This window comes from Lactuca virosa, chromosome 6 (assembly GCF_052849685.1).
Source record: "Lactuca virosa cultivar CGN04683 chromosome 6, Lactuca_virosa_CGN04683_v6, whole genome shotgun sequence".
NCBI lineage: Eukaryota > Viridiplantae > Streptophyta > Magnoliopsida > Asterales > Asteraceae > Lactuca > Lactuca virosa.
In genome coordinates this window covers 77,040,386-77,064,035 of record NC_136431.1, presented here as the reverse complement: position 1 = coordinate 77,064,035, position 23,650 = coordinate 77,040,386, and the positions used below count along the sequence as shown (strand labels likewise).

Here is a 23,650-nt window from a genome sequence, read left to right as displayed (position 1 = left end):
TATCTGTACATATGTTGGTGACCTGGTTAGGTCAGTATCCTGGGCATAGGATGATGCTATGCTATTTGATTTTGTTAGATTGGTTGACTGTTATATATGCTAGTGTATGATATGTATGTGCACATGTTTGTTTGATTGGGGGTTTGGGTTGAGGCGGTCCTGCTTTGTGCTGAAGGCCAACATACCCAGGGCGGACCGGATAGACTACAGACCCAGGATGGTATGATAGTCAGACAGAAGGCCCGGCGAGCGGTCCGGATAGGCTGAAGGCCCTACAAGGCGGTCCAGACGTGCCGAAGGCTCGGAGAGCGGTCCAGATAGACTGAAGGCCTGCGAGGCGGTCCAGTCAGGCTGAAGGCTCATTATGCATGTTGCTATGTTCTGTATTGGTTATATGATATGTTTATGTTTGTATGGCGTTGGTATTTTGGGGAAACTCACTAAGCTTCGGGCTTACAGTTGTTGATTTTGTTTCAGGCACTTCTGATGATTGTGGGAAGGCGAAGGCGTGATCGTGCACCTCCTCATATTTTCATGATTGATTCTGGGGATACTTTGATGTATGAACCATTTTGAAAACAAACTGTAATAACTAAATGGTTTTAAAATGTATTAAAAAGTTTAAATTTGGCTTGAATTTTATGGGTGTTACAGTCCATTTGAGATTACCAATACTTAAAACATTTACAATGCTTTCTTAGTGGTAAACTCAGTTGCATTGTGTGCAAAGGATGTGTGGGAATCAATGATCCTGGTATTTATCATAACACAAGAATTTCCATATATAAAGCATATGATATATATCAATCAAATGGACGATAAAGCATACATTGACATAACATAACTAATTCCAAACAATTCAAACACGACAAAGGGAAAACAAAGGTGGCATACCTGATGCATTCATCCTCATCTGTAGCAACCACTATTGGAGAGAAAGGCTGCAGCAAAGCTATTTTAGCACCAGTCTCAAAATTTGTAACCCATCGAGCAATTGGATTATAAAGATTGCTACCAGCTGAAAATGAAAAACAAAAAGAAAAATACATAAATCAAAATTCAATTTCACCATTGCAGCTCCAGTTGCTGTAAGAAGAGGCTTTGAGAAATGATTACAGCTCCAGTTGTAAATAGTTGATTGAGGTAAAAAGCTTCTCTCTGAAGCTCCTGGAACTCCAGGTGAGCCTAAAAGAGGATCTGCAAGCCCTGAATCCATTAAGTGTGGTCTGAACTCTAGTGAACAGACTCTTCTCATTCCAATTCCTGTTAAGTAACTTGGTCTAGGTGGACTAACAGGTGGAGTTCTAAAAGTCAAAGGCAGATGACCTCCATTCATATCAAACCAAGAAGATAATCGAGCTAACCCAGCTAGACTATTAGCAGTTGATGACTGTTCCCCTGACCTTACACTTCCACTTGGTTTTACAGACTTTGTGGGAACTTGTTCAATCCCTATAATGGAAAGAACTTGCTTCCCTAAACTTTCAATGCATTGTGATGGATATTTTGCTAATGTACACATGGCAGACACACATTGGGAGTAGAGGGCATTGTCCAGCTGGCGTGGTTTTGTATTTGTTGTGTGGTTGGTGACACCATTTGTTATGATGTCATTCAGGAGCCCAGGATCAGAGTGTTGTGATGAGTCATCTAAGAGTGGAGATCCATGCATGATTCCAGATGTGGCACCTCAAATACTGTCAATTGCTCAGTGAAAAAAGGACTTGGCTGAAAAACATTAATGCCACATCAACATCAACAATTAATCAATAATTTTATCAAGAAAGCATCCGAAGAACTAACTAGAAAAAAATCAATTTAATCTCAGACCTGGAATTCTGCATTGGGATCCTCGAACAATGTTGGAAGTTGAGAAAGGCAGATTTTAGCAGCCATATCCCATGCATCCCTGTAATGACACGTGGTCAAACCATAACCAAAATAATCAAGATTCAAGAATTATAACATCATAAGCAAGTTCTTGTGTTTATTTCCACATATGTGTTTATTACCACATAGGGTTTCATGTGCTTCACATGCTGCAAGTAGAATACAATCTCTTGGTGAAGTTCCTGAAGAAGAAGAAGAAGAACTTGAGGGAGTCCAATTCTGGAGCTATATACATATAAATGATATTCAAGCATTTAGTCAAACAATAATAACAATGTTGTCAAGAAATAAATAGTTAATAATACCTCTATGAAGGCATTGACAATCATCCCTGCAGCAGAACAATCAAAAACATATATGGAGGGAATCTTGAGCCATGAGTCAAGGTCGCTGATAGGCAATGGAATATACTGTGTATAACTCTACAACATTTAAGAAGAATAGAGGAAATTAGTCTAGGGAAACTATTGAATACAAGGCATGAAGATAGAAAGATAGTGCAAAATAAAAACATATAATTACCCTGTTAAAAAACCAAATTTCACCATTGGCAGTTGGTTTAGGTACACTATGACCATTATAATGGAAAAGAACCCTTTCAGATTTGGCATATTTGCAACATGTAGTACAGAGTTTCTTCACTTCTTCCACTGTAGGATCTAACTGAATCTTGTATTTGGCCTTGGGTTGCCACCTTTCATACTAGAAACTCAATGTTTTTCCGATTGTTTCAAGAGCTTTTTGTGGGGCCATAGAAAATGGATCTAAAATCAAATACATTTAAATATAAACATCTGAAGCACTATATAACTAAAACAAAACTAACATCCTTGAAGAAGAAACAGATGTGTTGATAGCAAGAAGAAGAATGTGAATGTCATAAACTCATAACTATACCTATCCAGCACTCCATTCTGGCACAAGGTGAAATATTTATTACATCGGGTGGGTCCACGCTGATATTCAAACATAGAACAAGAGCAACACATCCTGTTTTCATCTGCAGCTAATAAAAAAACATCATTTCAGAGCAAACTATAAAGAAATACACTACCAATAACCACCCAACACAACATAGCATTTGTTTTCAAATGCATAGCTGTATTAGCAATAAATTATCATTGTTACAAGAACAGCATGATGAGCTTTGTCTATCACAGCAACAACTATATGCTGCTTGGTTTAGCATATACCAACAGCAGCCTCCAGCAAATCTCTAAAGCAAACTACTTTGATAACCATGTGAACTCCAACTAATAAAACTAAATCACCCACTACAAGCTTTTTTCTTAATAAATGTTGGTGCAAGTCACTCAGGCATGGCAAAATACAACTTTATGTGGCAAGCATACATGATAACAGGTCACCCTACTCATCTAATCAGTATTAGTGGGAAACTAATAGGTCAGACAGAAACAGGCATACATCTTGTCTGATAGCAGATTATCTTATAAGCATATAAAATGCAAAAGGAAATCGAAAATGATGAAAGGGTAAATGTAGGAAACAATAGATTACCCGGTCCTTAGGCCGCAATTTGGAGACCAACCCACTTAACCCTCAATTAGTTGGGTATGCTAAATAACTTAATTAGTTGGGTGTGCTAAATAACTTAATGAGATTAACAGTAATGAGATTAACTTAATGAAATTGCATATGAAACTAACTAACTTAATGAAAGATAATGTTTTACATAAACAAAAAGAGATTAACAGTAATGAAAACACGCATTTAACCCTCAATTAGTTGGGTATGCTAAATAACTTAATGAAATTACATATGAAACTAGGTTACATGTGTTAGGAACCGGACCGGGTACACGCAGCGGAAACACACTATCACACACACACAAACTCACGAAAATAAAGCAAGAAGAACACAAGGATTTTACGTGGTTCGGATTCGGTGCAAATCCTACGTCCACGGGCTGCAACTAGAGAATTTTATTAAAACTCACAAGATTACAATTGGCTTGACACTCTACACTTGATGTTCTCTCAAGTTTTTTTGCACACCAAATATGCAAAACATACATGCATATATATAGGTGAATGTTTGCCATGTGAAAACAAAAAGAGTTGTAACTAATTTAAAGTCTACCAACTTCAAGTTTGAACATGTTGAATGCACCACTTATTTTCCAACTTTCAGTTTGAATTTGATTCTTTTATTTCACATGCATAGCCACATGTTTTCAACCTTTCATATTTTACCTAACAATCTCCCACTTGAAAGTTTGAACAACATGGTCCGTCTCTGTCATCCAACTCCAGTAATCTTAAAACAACCAAGTCTTCCAAGCCTCCAGTTCCTAAGAACAAGCTAAACTTAGTCCCATTTCTCTAATTGCAGCCGCCCCTCATCTTCAAGTACTAGAAGGGCCAGTTGAAGCTCCCACTAGCTCCAACTCAGTCGTGGCTAATCCCACCACCGACTCATCCTCTGTCTCAACCGGTTTGGACACTCCACCAGATCCAGAGATACACCGAGGACCACTAACACTCTCCAAACTTTGCAAACTTCCAACAAGAGAGAATTTTCCAGTCTTAGTCTTCAAAACCCAACGGCTCTTTGTAACTGTACCCGGAACACACCCCGTGCTCCCACTGTCACAGAATCCCCTGAATGGTTTAGAATTTCCGACTCGTTCAGCTAACATCCCCTTGGCTCCAGAATTCATGTTTGCAAAATGAACTCTCTTAGCAGTAGATTTAGCGAACCAGATTTTGTTTTGCTTAATCGGGATGGTCATACTTCCCTCAGCAGGTACCTCAACCATATACAATGACCCACGCTTCATACCTTGAGCAATCACCGAATTACCATTGACCACCATCCATTTACCACCACCAAACCTTACTTCCAGTCCTTGTTTATCCAGCTGACCAACAGAAATCAATTTTTTCTTCAGCTCCGGAATAACCCTGACATTCTTCAGGCTCCATGTAGTTCCCAATGAAGTAACTAGATCAATATCTCCCATGCCCGTTACTTGAAGCATCTCGTCATTTGCTAATCGTACCTTTCCAAAATCTCCTTTTTTTAGATTCACCATCGTTTCCCCGTTGTCCATGGCGTGAAACGAAGCCCCTGAATCCATGACCCAAGAGTCCACAGAACTTTCCATATTGAGTATCAGTGCATCATCCTCAGACACACTCTCAGCACCAGCAATGTTTAATTCTTTCTTTGGACATTGACTCTTAACATGTCCCACCTCTTGGCAGTTCCAGCATTTCACATTCTTCAAAGTTCTAGAAGAACTTTTTCCCCAACTCCCACTGCTCCTGCTATTCCCTCTACCTCTTCCGACATTTAATAAATCAGAAGAAGAAGATCCACCTTGATTCTTGCGTCTGATATCTTCGCCAAGAACCAAATCTCTAACCCCTTCAAAAGTCATACCACTGGTCCCCACGGAACTCGTAACAGCAGTAACTGTTCCGGACCAGCTATCAGGTAGAGAAGCTAGTAGCAGTGATGCTTGAGTCTCGTTATCAAATTTAATTCCCACAGATGATAATCTGGACAGAATTGAATTTAGATTGTTAATGCGAACCGTAACTGAGCCTTCCTCATTCATCCTTGTAGTGAACAACTCCTTCATCAAGAACACCTTGTTAGCCGCCGATGGTTTCTCATACATATTTGACAGAGCCTCCATCATACCACGCGCCGTGGTTTCATTCATGATGTTGAAAGCAACGCTCTTCGTCAACGACAATGTAATAACCGCCTTGGCTTTCTTGTCCTTTGAGTTCCACGCATCTTCAAAAGCTTTTTCCATTTTCTCCGGTTTGTCTCCGAGTACCATGTCCAAGTCTTTCTGACATAGCAATGCTTCTAATTGCATTTTCCACCAGCTAAAATCAGAACCGTTGAACTTTTCGATTACAACCTTGTCTTCAGCCATTACGACAAACAAGATACAAATCAGGTACACTCGTGCGTGATAAAAAAAATGATTGTACCCTCCAAACCTCGCTAATCTGGCTCTGATACCAGTTGTTAGGAACCGGACCGGGTACACGCAGCGGAAACACACTATCACACACACACAAACTCACGAAAATAAAGCAAGAAGAACACAAGGATTTTACGTGGTTCGGATTCGGTGCAAATCCTACGTCCACGGGCTGCAACTAGAGAATTTTATTAAAACTCACAAGATTACAATTGGCTTGACACTCTACACTTGATGTTCTCTCAAGTTTTTTTGCACACCAAATATGCAAAACATACATGCATATATATAGGTGAATGTTTGCCATGTGAAAACAGAAAGAGTTGTAACCAATTTAAAGTCTACCAACTTCAAGTTTGAACATGTTGAATGCACCACTTATTTTCCAACTTTCAGTTTGAATTTGATTCTTTTATTTCACATGCATAGCCACATGTTTTCAACCTTTCATATTTTACCTAACAACATGCTCTCTAGGTTTCTTCTTTTTTCTCTCGCAATCAGAAATTTTAAAAGTAACATCTCATATGCATTTATTCAAACAGGTTACCTGCTCTCATGGTTCACGAGTGAACTATTAAAAAATTTCTAAATTCACTTTTTTTTGTGCTCAAATCATTTGTCTATGGAGAGTGATTTCAATCAGGTAAATCAAGTAATTCTCATGAACTTCGATCGTAAGCTTTTCTAATTTCTTCAGATACAACACAAAGGGAAGAACTCACATGGAGTCGTGAGCTTTGGCGAATCGGATCTGATTAGCGAACCATGGGAAGGCAAGAAGTTGGTGATACAGAGAACATTGGTCAACAGAGTAAGTCGACGACTGAGATTGAGTTGTAGTGGTGTTGTTGAGGTGTGTCGAGATCATGATAAACATACCTTAATCAGACCTAGGGCTTGGAAACTTGAGCATTCGTTCCAGTCTCCGGTGAGGTGAGGTGAGCCTGAGGTCTCCGGTGGAAAGAGGTGAGCTGAGGTCGCTTGCAGGTGAGGAGAGCCGAGGTAGAGAACGTTGCAGAGAGCACTCCTTGAAAAAGGCCCTAGATAATGATCCCTATGATTTTTTGATAAGATAAATAGTCTGTTCAATGAAGATGAGGGTTTGAAGACGGCGTTCAATGAAGTTTTCAACAGTGAGGGCAAGAACGTTCATCCAGCAAACCATACCTGTTCATCCTCCTCAAGAGAGCTTCGCCTTCGAATATTCTTTGTGGATCTTTCTCCTCAGGAGTTAGAAGCATTATCGCAACATTACGGATTTTGCTGAGTGCATATTGCATCCTCCAGAGCTCTCGCTTGCATCGTAGACCGTATTCTCCGACCAATTTCAACTTTGCGTCTAGTCGTTCCTTTTCATTTGAGCGTCGATAATTAGGGCAAGAGGGAAAGGAGAAAAAAGGAAGGCGGGGTTTTTAATTTTTTAGGATTTCATTTTTCCCCTGGTTATTAAGGGATGGAACGCGCGTTCCATTAAAATTTATAAAACGACATCCATAGACGACACACATTTTATTATAGGTGCCCTCCGTATTTTTTTTTTGTTTAGACACTAATTAAAGGGCACGCAATAATGCGTGACCTAAATCCTTAAATTTTTTGAAGAGATGACACTTTTTTAATGTCACTCTCTTTTGCGTAACATAAATCAATGAGTGTCGTGGTTTCCGCGTCGTAAAAGACTGTTTTTCTAGTAGTGAATGTTATTACCTAGTATTAAAGACATTTATGTGTGGTATGTTGCATAAAATTCAATTCTATGACAAATGGGTATAAACATACTATATGTTCTTGAGAAAAAGTCATAAAAACAAAACTATAAAAACTATGGTTTTTATGAACATAATATGACTTTTCTAGCAAATATGGTTATAACCAAATTATTACACTATTTTATTTGTGGGATATAAACCAAAATATGTTATTTTGGACATATGTTATGAAACTAGTTATAAATACCAAAGATTTGGTTTTACAAAAAGAAAACCTAAAAATCTATCATTTTCTATAAAAATTAGGGTTTTCTAACAAAAATGGTTATAACCATTTTTGTGAAACTTGACCTAAAATATGTTGTTTTAAACATATACAGTTAGCTTGACTTAAACTTCACAAAAAGATAAAAATAAATTTTACAAAGTTTATAGTTCAATATTTACCGTTTGGCGACGTAAAAATGCTAAAAACTAGAAAACTGACTTTATCATACTATTAGTTCATATACTTGTGTTAGATGTATAATATATGTTATTTATGAACATCTAAACATGTTAACTTATATATATATATATATATATATATATATATATATATATATGTGTGTGTGTGTGTGTGTGTGTGTGTGTGTATAGGTACAACGAAACATTTATAATAAACTATAATAGGTATAGTTTATGGGTCATTAACACCATTATAACATTTTAGGACAAAACGAATAATTATATGAAAGTATATAATTATTATGCACTATATTAATACTATGAAAAAATGATACTTACACTTACAATGGTTTTCATTACACAAAACGTAAACTTGTTGAAACAATTATGTGAGACAAAGTCTTCACCGTACCTACCAGAGTACACACTAAAGTTCTGAATTATAACCAGAATCTCGGTAAAAGAGCATGATACTTGTGTATAGATCTATACGAGACTGACAATCCCGCACCTAAGCTGCTAGTTACAGTTAGACCGGGCAGGTCTGGGTGACAAATGTTTAACATTCTGACGCTTGAAGAACGTCGTGGCACGTCAACTTTGGTTTTAGCATTGTTGTAATAACTCACATGGGGAATCAAGAATACATTTAGTTTACGGGGTAACATGTGTTCAAAAGGTTTTATATAAGAATAAAACTACGTAATACTATTTTAAGTATAGAAATACTTATACATTTTTGGTCTTAGGGTTTTTAAGACTACAACTCATTTTAAGAAAATATTGGATTTTCTGGGAACAAATACTATCATTTTACAAGGAAATAATTACAGATTTTTATCCATACAAAATTCTTATGAACTCACCAACTTAATTGTTGACACTTTTCAAAACTACTTGTATTCTCAGGAAACCGTTAAACAGGTAATCACAAGGCTTTTGAGGATGGGACGTTACGGCGTCGTACTATTCATTTTTGTCATCATAATGTAATTGGTTTTTGATGCGACATCAACCTCCGGTGGCTTGTCTGGTCTTCTGCTGCGGCGGAGATCTGGACATCACAGTGCAAAGTCGTTAGAGCCGACCCAGGGACTGTTCCCCGGGAGCGGACTCCGACGGTCAAGTTAGATCAGCTGGAAGATCTGAGGTGGTCCTCCATAGCTGGAGAGAACCATCTTGGTGCTAGTGGTGGTGTATGGTGGCTGACGGCGGCGGTTGGCGGCTGAGCCACCCGACCGGAGTATAGTGGCGGCTGAGCCATGGGGGAAGATCCCTCTCCATGGAGGAGATACTATTCATTATATAGGGGGCAATTAGGTCAGGCCTTGGACCAGCCCAATTCAGGCCCAACTAGCAAGGAGTTGGGCAAGGCCGCCCGGAGGCGCCGGGCGGGGCTGGCGGGCGCGCCCCAGGCAAGGCTGGCGGGCGCGCACCAGGAAGGGATGACAAGGGAGTGCCAGGCGAGGGAGCGCCTGGCCGGGCCGGCAGGAGAGTCCCCAGCAAGGCTGGCAAGGGAGTCCCCAGCAAGGCTCGCAAGGGAACGCCAGGCAGGGCTGGCAGGAGCGCACCAGGCCAGGCTGGCGCGCTAGAGCAGTCTAGGCCATGCCAATGGACCATATATCATCAAGTCCCCCCAGTCTGGTGTTATTGGTACGCGGCCAATGACATCGGACTGGAACTATTCATATAAACCAACAGGAGATTCCCCAGCGAGGCTGGCAAGGGAGTCCCCAACAAGGTTGGCAAGAGAACGCTAGACAAGGCTGGCAGGAGCGCGCCAGGCTAGGCTGGCTCGCTAGAGCAGTCTGGGCCATGCTAGTGGACCATATATCATCAAGTCCCCCCATTCTGGTGTTATTGGTACGCGGCCAATGACATCGGACTGGAACTATTCATATAAACTGTGCGTCGTCAAGTCCCCCTAGTCTGATGCGATTGGGTTGCTGACAATCGGATCGGACTAGATAAAGCACCAATACAATAAATAATAAAGAGAAATGACCGAACCTCGCCCACGAGAGTCGTGGGGTTGTGCGAAGAGCCAAACATTGCTTATGCGGCTTGAGCTGACCTGTTACTCCTTCATTGAAAGGAGTGTGAGCTTATCGGTGCAACGCAACGTAACTGTTGCTGCGATAATGCAGACCGAGGCTGCTAAAGTGTGTTACACGACACTGATGTCGATGGAATGTCGGGGCGAGGTAGCTAAGAAGCGTAAGCTTGCCATTTAGTCCCTGAGACTGTTATCCGACGTGATTGTTGTGGTATCCATGCGCAGATGGGATGTCACCAGTAACCATCTACATAGTCTGCATTAATAACCGTCTTGAGGGTCTTTCTTGCTCGGGCTACACCTAGCTGGATTCCCCCCAGTCTGATGTGGGTAGCGTAGGTAGCCGTGTCAGACTATGTTTTCAAGCCAATAAACCGTAAGGTTGTTGGCCATAATATAAGTGGAAGAGATTCCAAGAGCTGTGCAGCTAGGTTGCTAGCGAGGGTCACATAGCGAGACTATTTTTGATAGCCAGACAACAGAATTGTTGAGGGATAGGCAGTGAGGCTATAGTTTGGGGTTGCATAGCAAGACCGTTTCCGAGAGCCAGGAAACAGAGGTGTTGTGGGGTACGCGGCGAGGCTACAGGTAGGGTTGCACAACGAGACCATTTCCGAGAGCCAGGAAACAGAGGTGATGTGGGGTACGCGGCGAGGCTACAGGTAGGGTTGCACAGCGAGACCATTTCCGAGAGCCAGGAAACAGAGGTGCTGTGGGGTATGCGGCGAGGCTACAAGTAGGGTTGCACACCGAGACCATTTCCGAGAGCCAGGAAACAGAGGCGATGTGGGGTACGCGGCGAGGCTACAGGTAGGGTTGCACAGCGAGACCATTTCCGAGAGCCAGGAAACAGAGATGCTGTGGGGTCGTAGGTAGCATGGCCACTGTCGGGATGACCTTCTTGCTGGAGAGTATCCTCACTATAGCATGGTGTAATGTAGATAACACTTCATCGATCGTCCGAGCACAAGAGAACCATGATGACTGTGAGAAAGGAAGCACCAAGATCATGGTGTGGAATAAGCTTGTGATGCGCGACTTATGGTGCGCGACGATGCGTGACTTATGTTGTGCGACTTAGGAGAGTAGCTTGGGCTTAGCAGCCAATGATCATGGAGATGTTACGCGGAAGAGCATCGCGCAGAATGGGTTGGGCTTGGCTTCCAGCGGTCGTAGAAAAGTCACGCGGAAGAGCGTCGCGTGGAATGGTCGGAGCATGTTGCTATAATGGAGTCGGGCTAAGAAGCCAGGCGACTTGAGGAAAAGGTACTGAACCTCACATGCGGAGCTTGCCGCTATAATGGAGTTAGGCTGAGAAGCCAGGCGACTCGAGGCGAGGGTACTGAACCTCGCATGCGGAGTTTGCCTCTATAATGGAGTCGGACTGAGAAGCCAGGCGACTCGAGGCGAGGGTACTGAACCTCGCATGCCGAGCTTGCCGCTATAATGGAGTCGGGCTGAGAAGCCAGGCGACTCGAGGCGAGGGTACTGAACCTCGCATGCGGAGCTTGCCGCTATAATGGAGTCGGGCTGAGAAGCCAGGCGACTCGAGGCGAGGGTACTGAACCTCGCATGCGGAGCTTGCCGCTATAATGGAGTCGGGCTGAGAAGCCAAGCGACTCGAGGCAAGGGTACTGAACCTCGCATGCGGAGCTTACCGCTATAATGGAGTCGGGCTGAGAAGCCAGGCGACTCGAGGCGAGGGTACTGAACCTCGCATGCGGAGCTTGCCTCTATAATGGAGTCGGGCTGAGAAGCCAGGCGACTCAAGGCGAGGGTACTGAACCTCGTATGATTGGGCGTAGCACCCTACAATTTATGTGTCTAGCTCGTGTGATAAGTCTGGGTTAAAGCGGAATGGTACCTGATGCTTTGCTGCATCGCTAGTCGTACTAATAAATCATGCCTCGCTGTCTTGGCTGTTTGCGGAGAGCTATGTGGCGGTGCTACTTAGGGCTTGATAGTGTAGCTATTGTCAAGTGGTGCGTAGCGAGACTGCTGTCAGGAACTGGTCAGCAGGGCCGTTGAGGCCCGGGCAGCGAGCTGCTAGCGATAGGTGAGTAATACGACTATTTGAGAGTCGGACCACGTGGCTACTCTTTCAATCCGGAATACCAACGTCACCTCGAGGATACACCATCATTCATGGTATCAGCTCTTTATGTACCTTAACTCTTCCCCTTGGGAATAAAAATCACTTCTACATAGTGTCGTACCAACACTATTCCCCCCCCCTTTTTTTCTTAGAGGGGGCGAAGAAAAGGGAAATATGGATGTACAACTGCTGAAAGTTGAGATACATAGCTGCTGGAAAGAGCTAGGCGACACAAGTGCTAATAAAGAGCGGATAGCACGGCTGCCGAGAGTTAAGCAGCGCGATTGCGAGATGTCGGCCAACACGACTGATGAGAGCTGAGTAGCGAGACTGTATGGAGCTGGCAACGCGGCTTATGACAGTCGGACAGCGCGGTTGCAGAGGATTATTTCAAAATGCTTTACTAATAGTAGTAGTGACAATGTACTACTTACTCTTTCCCTTTTTTTTTAGTTGTGTGAATCCGGACTGCAATGCGTTTTCTAAATCTTGGATTTTGTTGAGTAAAAATCACAGCATTCGATCATTGAGCATCTGACTATTAACTCGAGGCAAATGCATAGCCCATTTGTTGCTAAAGTGGTCCAAAAATGCTTAGAAGAGGCCCAAAATTAAAAAAGGAGCCTGATTGAATAAGCCCAATAATCTTGTAAGCCCATCTGATAAGATTCTTAGCCCAAGTCCTTTTATTGGTACCCTCGCTTTCTCTGTATCTGATTTTCGTGGATATGCCAAAAGAAAAAGGGAGCTTGCCACACGAGAGGGAGATCGGAGCGTTGGTACGGTGGCGCAGCCCTCTCGGATCGCAGTAGCTCCGGTTGGCTGCGAATCGAGAAACAGGGGTCAGCGCATGGCGCTACTTTGTTTAGTTGGCAGTCGACAAGGTATCTGGCGTCGGCGATTGCTGATGCTGGATTTGGTCTATCGAAGGGAGGTGCGGTAGTCCAACTGTCGTTGGGTGGTGAGAGTGGAGCAGATGGAGAACGGTGGTGCGGTGATGCCAAGGTAATCGGAACTTGAGCCCCAGTCGTATGGTCGCAGGAGGATGACAGGTGGCGCTTTGGGTTCCGACCGGTGGTCTAGGGATGGCGATTGGATGGTCTGTTGGAGGTTTGGGTCCCTGCGACGATATCGACAATCGATGGTGTGTTTGTTAGATGGAGATTATTGCTTGACGCCGGCGCTGCTGCTGGGGGAAGCGATAATCGCCGTTGGAGGGAGGTGGATGGCGTCCGGTGATTGCAGTCGATGGTGACTGTTGGCGTGTGACCGGAGGTCGCGACTGTGAGGCGATGATGGTGTTACCTGTCACTGGTGGCGCTGGATCTTGAAGGTGCCTGTTGGCGAAGACAATTGAGATAGTGGGGATCAGCGGGTGGCTCTGCGAGAGAGCGATTGGAGATTCATAAGATCTGGGTTGAGTAGGTGGAGTGGCGGAGCTGGGTGCGACCGGGGATTGAGTAGTTGGGGCTTTCGTTCTGGCGAGAGAAGCTCGGGTTTGGGACGTCCTTGGCTGCTTGGGAGGGTGTGTCGACCGGTGGGTCCGACTCTTTTGTTTTTCTGTACATAAGGGATTGGACCAGGTGGGGTCGGTTTTGCTTTTTTGACTTTTGTAGACAACTCTGTCATATGTCTTGTCATTAGTCTAGTGCACTGTGCACCTTTACCCTTTTTTTTCTTTTGTCGTTTATATGGTTAGGATTGACAGCTTTACTGTTGTAATATTTTATACAATTCACTGGAAATATGAGCTGTAAAATTCCATGTACTTCCCATAGCCTTAGAGAGAGAAATAACATCATTTCTTGAACTTTGACTTCTTTTTTTTTCTTTTGTTAATTTGATAAAATGTACAAGCATCCCAGCCATGGGTACAAATAAATGTTTTAGAGATTAGTTCTACAAAAATCGATGGACATGGGGTAAAAAGCCTCCTGTCCCCTCAAACTTTTTGAAAAGGCCCAAAAATATAAACAAAACAGACATGAGAGGTCTTGTTCAAAGAAAATTGTGAACTAGAATATGCTCTTGTTAACATGATCTGAGAATAAGATAAAAGCTTATAGAAATATTTTCTCCTCCCTTCTCTCTTTTTTTTTGAAGAGTTTTGTGAAATGTACAAGTCATATAGTTGTATGCACAAACAATTGTTGCAGAGGTAGGATTGCATTCAAAATATCATAGCTAAAAACGATATATAAACTGAAATAAAACTCTTAAAAATTTCTTTTCTTCCCACTTGCTAAACAAATCCTCAGAATATAAAAAAGAAACAGATCTGAGAAGGGTTTTTTTTTTTCTCATAAACTTTCTTTCCTTCTTCAGCTTGCTCAACAAACTATCAAGGTGTAAGCAAGAGCAGATTTGTAAAAAACTTCGTTTCTCTTCTCTGAGCTTCTAAAGAAAGAACACCCAAAAATATGAACAAAAGTGAGTAAGAACTCGATTTTTTGAAATGTACAAGCATTCCAGCTTTGTTTACAAACAAATGTTGCTGGGAGTAAGGTTATACACAAAAAAAATCTTAACTAAAAAACGATTTTCTAATAATATGAACTTGATAAAAGGATAAACTTGTAAAAAATTTCTTTTCTCCCCAACTTACTGAATGGGTCACTGAAAAGAAAAACGAAACTGATCTGAAATGCCTTTGTAAACTCGAAAAATCTTTGAATGAACCAAAACTAGAACAGATCCAAAGATCTGGTCTAAGAAACAAAGCAAATCCATAGATCTGAACAAAAACACTAAGTAGATCAGGGGATCTGAGCTAAAAATGAAGTAGATCTATGGATCTGAATGAAAACACATCAGATCGAGAGATCTAAAAGATAGCTAATCAGATCTGAACGGATCTGATCAAATGAGGGATAAGAATGGACAGATCTGAGAAAACCTGATGTGGAACTCAACAGATCTAAACAGATCTAGGAAGAACAAGGTGATGGCTGCTTGTTCAAGTCCGGGATGGCGCCAAATGATGCGACATCAACCTCCGGCGGCTTATCTGGTCTTCTGCTACGGCGGAGATCTGGACATCACAGTGCAAAGTCGTTAGAGCCGACCCAGGGACTGTGCCCCGGGAGCGGACTCTGACGGTCAAGTTAGATTAGATGGAAGATCTGAGGTGGTCCTCCATAGCTGGAGAGAACCATCTTGGTGCTAGTGGTGGTGTATGGTGGCTGACGGCGGCGGGTGGCGGCTGAGCCACCCGGCCGGAGTATAGTGGCGGCTGAGCCATGGGGGAAGATCCCTCTCCATGGAGGAGATACTATTCATTATATAGGGGGCAATTAGGTCAGGCCTTGGGCCAGCCCAATTCAGGCCCAACTAGCAAGGAGTTGGGCAAGGCCGCCCGGAGGCGCCGGGCGGGGCTGGCGGGCGCGCACCAGGAAGGGATGACAAGGGAGTGCCAGGCGAGGGAGCGCCTGGCCAGGCCGGCAGGAGAGTCCCCAACAAGGCTGGCAAGGGAACGCCAGGCAGGGCTGGCAGGAGCGTACCAGGCCAGGCTGGCGCGCTAGAGCAGTCTAGGCCTTGCCAATTGACCATATATCATCAAGTCCCCCCAGTCTGGTGTTATTGGTACGCGGCCAATGACATCGGACTGGAACTAGTCATATAAACCAACAGGAGATTCCCCAGCGAGGCTGGCAAGGGAGTCCCCAGCAAGGTTGGCAGGAGAACGCCAGACAAGGCTGGCAGGAGCGCGCCAAGCTAGGCTGGCTCGCTAGAGCAGTCTGGGCCATGCTAGTGGACCATATATCATCAGTTTTGAAACATACAATACTTGGAAACAATGTAACATTCTCAATTATATTTATGATGGTTGTGTTTGCTTTGATCACTATTGTACATTATGTTGTGATACTGTTCATGAAGTCATCCACCACCAGACATTTCCGCCATCCATGTTTGGGGGTGTGACATGTATACCTTGTAAACATGCATTGGTGGCAATTTGGGACATGAGAAAAAACATGATAAATATTGGTTTACCTGAGTCGTGGGTGCATCCCACTTACTGGTTGAGTACATGGAAGGAAATGTATTCCTTCAAGATCGAGCCTATCAATGGAAGAAGAATATGGGTAAAGTATCCTTGTTCTACAACATTGCTTCTTCCCAAGCACCATGTCCCTATTGGTAAACCTAAGAAGAAAAGAAGGAAGTGTGTGGTTGAATCAGAAGAAATGGTGAGTGGTAGGGCTTCAAGGGAAGACAAGTTTGTGACATGCTTAAAATGAAAAAATGTTGGTCATAACAAAAGGAGCTGCAAAGGTTAAGTAGATGGGAAGAAAGGAAAGAAGGATGGTGGAGGTAATGGTACAGGTCTAAGCAAGCAAAGTGGGGCTGGGAAAAAAGGAAATAAGGACGGTGGAGGTAATGGTGCAGATCCAAGCAAGCAAAGTGGGGCTGGGAAGAAGGGGAAGAAGGATGGTGGAGGTAATGATGCAGGTCCAAGCAAGCAAGGTGGGGCTAGGAAAAAGGAAAAGAAGGTTGTTTAAATTCTCTTATACTAGATTATGTATTTTGATAGCATGATGGAATGGCTTTTTAAATTATGTTATTGTGTTGGTCTTTAGTTAACATTGTGATGATCTTTTGTTAACTCTAAGATGTTTTAAACATTATAGTGATGTTTTGATAACATTGTAATGATCTTTTGATAACATTCTCATGATCTTTTGTTAACTCTAAGATGTTTTAAACATTGTAGTGATCTTTTGATAACATTGTGATGATCTTTTGTTAACTATGGGATGTTTTAAACATTCCATTCCAATCCAATTAGATTCCAATTACATTAACAAAAACCTAAAAACATGTTCATTCCATTCCATATCATGTGCATTCCATTCTATTGTAGCTACATACCAATAGGAAAGACAATAACCTAAAAACAACTTCATTCCATTCCATTTCAATTGCATTCCATTCCATTACAGATACATCCAACAGGAAATACAAAAACCCAAAAAAAAACAACGTTTGGAACTCATTACATAACTTCCGACAAGTCAATTATATTACATTCCAAAACAATAACATTACAATTTGTAGATTAGAGTAGCCACAAAGAAAACCCAAGTTAACAGTAGTAATAGCATGAATTTCTTGATTTCATTTTGAAGCTCATTCGTACTTTTGGCATGGATATATGTATCTTCATCAACCCAACATACAAAACCACATCGTGGCCCCTGCAATTTCAGTAATTTCATGAGAGATTAAGTGTATAAATGAAAACAGTGACTTAGCAAAAAAAATACTTTCCCAGTACAACAATAAAATAACTTTCCTTGGTTTTTCTTTGTCGTTGAGGTGCATATAACAGTAGGATGACCAGAATCACAGGTAATCGCCATTACGTGTATTTCTCAGAGGATGAAAAATGCAGAGAAGAATAAGACAACGAGAAAGAGATGGGTTTTGTCAATTGTATATGTATATTAACGTTCTTATAGGGTTTTGAATTAAAAAGACGAGATTACCCCTAGCGTGCCAGGCATGTGGGCTCTTTTAACAGGGATGGCTAACGGGATATTCACGGAGGGAGCAAGCGTGTAAAAAAACACGAAATTTGTACAAACTACAGAGACCATTTCAGTAATTTGTTCTAATAAAAGATCATCTAATTTTAAAGATGGCGTTTACTATTATCATCTTGCGAGGCATAATGTGAGTAAAAAGGGAGAATTGTTCAAGAATCTCAAAGGGATGCTGATTATTTTTAAGATGATCATTAAAGTTTATATTCAACCATTCATATATGTTGAGACTAAATTGATAGATATGTGTAACCAAATTAAATACATATCCCATCGTCTAAATAAACGAAATCCCCGATTTTATGTGATTAACCATTATATGGGAATAAAATAAGATTAAGAAGCATTGTATATTTGGGGAAAATCAAATTACAGGTTTTACAAAAAAATTTATGGCCGATGAGTGGACAAATCATATCTGGTTTGGATAACAATATTTCTGTCGAACTTTCCTTTTCAGCAGTGAACGAAGTTCGCCATGGCATAAGGTATTTTCAATTATTCAGGTTCAACCAAGGTGTTAGAATGATATTTTTTCTACTCAAATTTTATAAAGATAAATACAACAAAATCTTTGTTTTAATAAAAATGTAAAGAATGTAAAGAAGTTATGGGATCAAAACAACATTTTTATGTATATTATTTGGCAAGCATAAACTAGTTTATTTTTTAAGCTTATTGCAATTTGATGTTTGATGAGACCACAAAAGTAATTTATCGTAAATTATAAACTAGCTTATAAGCTACTTTAGACAATTTATTGATAAGATATAACGTTAAAAACTGATTTTTCTGCTAATGTGTCAAACACACTGTAAACGATTTTTTGTTTGATTTTTCAAACAAGTCTCGGTCTAGTTTCAACCGCAAACTCCCCAAACCAATAGTAACCTATCGAACCAAACCAAACCGATTTTGGAAAAACCTGTTTCCGTATGGTTTTTGATTTTTTTTTTTTCCTAAACCGGTTTGGAATATTTTGGACTTTGCATGCCCATCTTCAGTAGAAAGGCAAGAGATTTTATTTTTGTACCAAAACAACTGAACAAGGCCCAATATTAGGCCTTACAAGCCCAATGCCACTTCCAACCATTTTTATTTCCTTGATTTCTGAATCTTATTCTACAGCCAAAATTTACCATTTCATAATCATCACTTTCAGATCGTCATCTCTGCCGTGGTTTTTCGCTCTTCGAATCGCCATTTTTTATTCTACCCAAGGCTCTTCGTTTTTCCCACTCTCACGTAAGTCGAATCCTCTTCATCTGAAACCCTTACTCAGTTACTCATTAATCTAATTTCTACGATTCAATATTTCTATAAGTTTGTTCTAATTGGCCCATGCATCGTCTTCCCGAAAATTCCTCTTTTCTTCCATAAAATTCATCAACCAACGTTCAATTGATCGATATCACCGATCTCTGTCTAATATCAATCGAATCTCATTCTGTTATTCATGTTTCAAAATCTGTGAATCTAATTGAAATTTGTGAGCATGTTACATTACACGGTTCGATTAACGCTAATTCTTTTTTGGGATTCCATTGATGACATGATGAAAATTTGCAGGAAGATGGAGGAGACACCTTTTAGGGCAAGAGAGAAGCTAATTGAGAAGCAAAGATTGTTTCAAAGCATTCAGAATAGCACTCATCTCAAGGGTCCAATGGATAAAGTCACATCTGTTGCTATCCCTCTTGCATTGGCTGGATCTTCCATCTTTCTCATTGTGAGTGTGTGTATTCATTCATCTTCACTGGACTTTGTTGGGTTTTTTTTGTAATTTGTTTTTGTTCTTTTTTATACAGGTTCGAGGAATTTATAACATGTCTCATGGGATTGGAAAGAAAGCATAAGCATATGAAGTTTTTTTTTTTTTTTTTTTTTTTTTTTTGAAGGTTAAATAATTACTAGGTAGCATAAGTGTTACTTAGTAATGGTTGTGTGATTTTATTGATTTGTTTGCTGTGGATTGAAGCATGGCATTTTGAGATATCCTTGGAATTATGTTAATAATTTTGTTCATGATTGAAAGCTTTTGAATATATTGCATGCAAAATCATAAATTGGTTTTAATTTATTATAGAATCTTTTTTTGGAAAAAAACTTGAAGTGTGTATAAGGAGTTATAAGGGTATTTTTGGATCCAGTTTTGAGAATTTTAAGCTCGAATTAAAGTATTAAACAAAAAAGTTATAATCTAAAAGATATTTCAATTAGGTGTTTTTTACAGCTTTTAGTTTTTATGTTTTATCTCATTTTATATATTTAAAAAGACTACAAGATTGTTTGATATGTTTTTAGTGAGTTTATTAGGTTTGACTATATCGATTCAAATTGTTTTGATACCACAGTTTTAGAACTACTTATCAAACACTCTTAGAATTATTTTTATCAAGCATTTATCCATAAATGAAAACTATGGTTCACAACTTCTAGTAGCAAACTAGTTTTCCCAAACTAACTCTAAAATTGGGGCTCAGCTAAACATTTCTTTGCCGTTTTATGTTGGATTTGTAAATTTGTCAAAAGCAGTTGGAATATTGCGCTTATAAATTAGCATATTTGTTATTGTTTTTTATGTAAAAAAACTTCAATGAAAAGATATGTGAGTACCATTTAATGAAGTTTCTTATTTATAAAGCATACTTTTCTTTAAAAATAATTCAGTTTTGTGATAAGTATGCATAGATTGATCATATATGTTAGGGATTTTAATCTACATTTCGATTACAAACCCTACAAATATTAACAATGTTTTAAAAACTAGGTTTTTAGTTCCTAGTTCGTGTTTAGAATTTTCATGTTTTTGTATTTATTTTTCTGGTATAGAGAAAAACTTATCAAAAATCCAATACAAACAATGGCGGACCTTAGTGGAGCATTGGAGGTCCCGGGCCACTGCTCAATTTCCGGCACGTAGTGTAAATTTTTTTTTTCTATTAGGTGCACCGGTTTGAAGTACGAGGGACACCCCTACTAAAACAGTATGCGTCCGCCACTTAATACAAATGAGTTATTTGTCATTTTAAAGGTCTATAAAGTTGGCCTTTATGAATATGAAAAATAAAGTCAAATGTTATATTATCTCATATTCACTTTCTGGTAGGGGCGGACGCAGAAATTGATAGTAGGGGTTGCCAAAAAAAATATTCTCGTCAAATATAATTTAAAACTGAAAAATAATTCATTATGTCTAATACAAAAAATCGATTCATTACATAAAAAGTTAAAAACATAACTATCTACTACAATTTAAATTTGTCATCTTCGTACGGACATCTTTTGAAACCGCTCCATTACTTTTTCATTCTCAACTTTCACAAGTGTTTCGGTCTCAACATTGCAAAGTAACGCGTCATTCAAAAAGTCATCACCAATTTTGTTGCGCAAGTCGGTCTTCAAGAGCTTCATCTTCGAAAAACATCTTTCCACACTTGCGGTCGCTATGGGTAAAATTAAAGCCAACATCAAAAGCTTATAAACCAAATGATAAGACCGATGTTTCCCCGTACTAACCATCAAACGAGAAAGCTAGGAAATTCCTTTCAAAGTGGTAAAACGCTCATCTTTGATGCAAGAGTGATAAAATATCTTAAGTTGTCCTTCAAGATCTATCAAATCTGAATCATCAAAGTCATACTTGTACAACTTAGCAAACTTCAACAACTTTGATTTGTCAAATTGTGCAAATGAATCACAAGGGGTCAAAGCACCCATGTATTCTAATAACTGGGTGCTTGTTTCACTAAATCGATCTCGATATTCTGTAAGTTGCATATCCACCACTGTGTTGAAGATTTCAACCTCAAAATGAAATTTATTGGTCTTTGTGGTCGTACGGTTTCTTGCACCAACATAAAAATTCTCCATTTCCAAAGTAGCAATATTGTGTGTTTGACAAAAAAGGATATCTTTGGCAAAATGCTAGCAAACCCCGTGTCTCTTAAAGATTGCAATGTGTCCATTGTCCCTCTAACCATCGAAGTTGCTTCTAAAATGTCTAGATCTTTTTTTTTGAAGTTGCTTTGATAATGTACCAGTGAGGTGTAAAATATCATACATCATATATAAGTAAAACACGAACTCATAAGATTTAAAATATGCTAAGATTTCGGACGCTTGTTGACGGTTTACCAATGATCCTCCATCCACTTTCACAAATTCTAAAACTACAAGAACATCCGCAAACAACTTCATTAAACTTGTGAGTGTGTTGAAATGTGAACCCCATCTTGTATCTCCCGCTCGAACAAGTGTAGTCTCTTGATTTAACCCTCTCCCGGTTTCAAGTTCACCACTACACAAGCCTTTTTGCACCCATTCTCTTGTTTGTTCCCGTAGTAAGTCTTTTCTTTTACACGAGGCACAAACAATATTAACCACCAATGAAATTTGTTCAAAAAAGTCACTAACACTGTCATGCTTCTTTGCTACAGCCACAGCCACAACCACTAATTTAAGTTGGTGTGCAAAGCAATTTATATAAAAAGTTGTGTCATTCTCTTGTAATATCAAAGCTTTCAAACCATTGAATTCCCCTCGCATATTGCTAGCCCCATCATAACTTTGTCCTCTTATCTATTAAAAAAATTAAAAAATATTATATATAATATTACACATAAAGCGAATTAAATTAGATTGAAATAAAAAAAAGTTATCTGACTAAAACTCAACTTGTTGCTTGTAAGTACTTCATTTATGACATTTTTTTAGTGTGAAAGAGTATGTATCTTTCACGTGCACAATGCCTATGAATCTTTCTTTCACGAAGCCAAGACTATCAACACATCGCAAAACAATAGCCATTTGTTCCTTTCTCGAGACATCACTAGATTCGTCGACCAATAAAGCAAATACATCTACACCAATCTCTTGGCGAATACTCAAAAGGACTTCTTGTGCAAAATATTGTACAAGTTCTTTTTGAATTTTAGGGGAAATAAGTTGATTATTTTTAGGAGCATTTTCTAAAGTATTGTTGAAAATATCTTCATTAGTCTCCCGAATGGCTTTTAACACTTCAATGTAAAGCCCTCTATTTCCCGAGTTAACTGACTCATCATGACCACGAAACGGTAAACCGGTTTTCAATAAAAGTCTAACAACAATAATAGAAACACGTAATCGATCTTTATATTTATGGTCCTCCGCTTCGGTTTGCCACCTCAAGACTACATTAATAGCTTGTTTTTCTCTCAATAAAAAATCACATTTTTCTCTTGCTTTGTTGTGCAAACTATCAACACTACCCACATGAGTCTGAAATGCATCTTTTTTTATTCCAAGTATCAAAACCTTGGGAAACAAATGCATCTCTCCCTCATCGTTGATTCATGAGGTCTCCAAACACATAACAATATAAACAATATGCTCTATTCTTTTTCACACTATATTCCAACCAGTCAAAATCATCAAACCATGAAGGAACGAATCTTTTAAATCTATTACCTATTTTCTTTTTTTGAAAACTTATGTAACCTTATTTGACAAGGTCCTTGAAGCAAATACGCTCTTCTTACATCATCTTTTACATTTGATTTGTAACCTGTAACTTTTGGCCTATCTGTCGGGTCCTTTGGAAGATCTTTCAAATCAACATTATCATTAAGTTCATTAGAGCATGATGTTTGTGGAATTGCATTAGAAACCGAAGGGGTTGATTAATTAGTAATTAGTGTTTGTGGGGTTGCATTAGAATTAGAAACGAAAGAGATTGATTGATTGGTGATTGGTGTTTGGGAACATCATTCACCACTTTCATTAGGATTAGGTCTTGGTCTTTTGGTAAAAAAAAAAAAACTCACTTACTTTAACCTATAAAAACATAACAATTTAACCTAATCAAAAAATAACTTCAATAAAACATAGAATTTTCACTTAATACCTAATCAAACAATAACATGTAAACCTAAAACATAGCAATTTAACATATCA

At 39.8% G+C, this 23,650-nt stretch overlaps 3 protein-coding genes and 1 pseudogene across 3 annotated transcripts; 1 reads left to right on the top strand and 3 right to left on the bottom strand.

Moving 5' to 3' along the window:
* Positions 1 to 684: 684 nt before the first annotated feature.
* Positions 685 to 7,137, bottom strand: LOC145121673 (regulatory-associated protein of TOR 1-like; annotated as a pseudogene).
* Positions 7,138 to 18,851: 11,714 nt separating this feature from the next.
* Positions 18,852 to 19,599, top strand: LOC145122768 (uncharacterized). The gene is made up of 3 exons (XM_079058337.1): positions 18,852 to 18,958; positions 19,283 to 19,442; positions 19,522 to 19,599. Exons 2-3 carry the CDS (start codon positions 19,287 to 19,289, stop codon positions 19,567 to 19,569), a joined length of 204 nt encoding a protein of 67 aa, XP_078914463.1. The 5' UTR covers positions 18,852 to 18,958; positions 19,283 to 19,286; the 3' UTR covers positions 19,570 to 19,599.
* Positions 19,600 to 20,903: 1,304 nt separating this feature from the next.
* LOC145121672 (uncharacterized) lies at positions 20,904 to 21,586 on the bottom strand. The gene is made up of 3 exons (XM_079057386.1): positions 21,277 to 21,586; positions 21,017 to 21,159; positions 20,904 to 20,909 (listed from the first exon to the last, which is right to left on the bottom strand). Exons 1-3 carry the CDS (start codon positions 21,584 to 21,586, stop codon positions 20,904 to 20,906), a joined length of 459 nt encoding a protein of 152 aa, XP_078913512.1.
* Positions 21,587 to 21,688: 102 nt separating this feature from the next.
* On the bottom strand, positions 21,689 to 23,029 carry LOC145121671 (uncharacterized). Its single transcript, XM_079057385.1, has 2 exons — positions 22,454 to 23,029; positions 21,689 to 22,294 (listed from the first exon to the last, which is right to left on the bottom strand). Exons 1-2 carry the CDS (start codon positions 23,027 to 23,029, stop codon positions 21,689 to 21,691), a joined length of 1,182 nt encoding a protein of 393 aa, XP_078913511.1.
* Positions 23,030 to 23,650: the final 621 nt, after the last annotated feature.

Excerpts from the sequence above, each read along its gene's own strand:
- LOC145122768 (XM_079058337.1), top strand. The coding sequence starts at position 19,287 with ATGGAGGAGACACCTTTTAGGGCAAGAGAGAAGCTAATTGAGAAGCAA. Across the intron at positions 19,443-19,521 it reads GATCTTCCATCTTTCTCATT|GTTCGAGGAATTTATAACAT; the intron begins GTGAGTGTGTGT and ends TTTTTTATACAG.
- LOC145121672 (XM_079057386.1), bottom strand. The coding sequence starts at position 21,586 with ATGGAGAATTTTTATGTTGGTGCAAGAAACCGTACGACCACAAAGACC. Across the intron at positions 21,160-21,276 it reads CTCTTGCATCAAAGATGAGC|CGACCGCAAGTGTGGAAAGA; the intron begins GTTTTACCACTT and ends TTTTACCCATAG.
- LOC145121671 (XM_079057385.1), bottom strand. The coding sequence starts at position 23,029 with ATGCATTTGTTTCCCAAGGTTTTGATACTTGGAATAAAAAAAGATGCA. Across the intron at positions 22,295-22,453 it reads GATTCATAGGCATTGTGCAC|ATAAGAGGACAAAGTTATGA; the intron begins GTGAAAGATACA and ends TTTTTTTAATAG.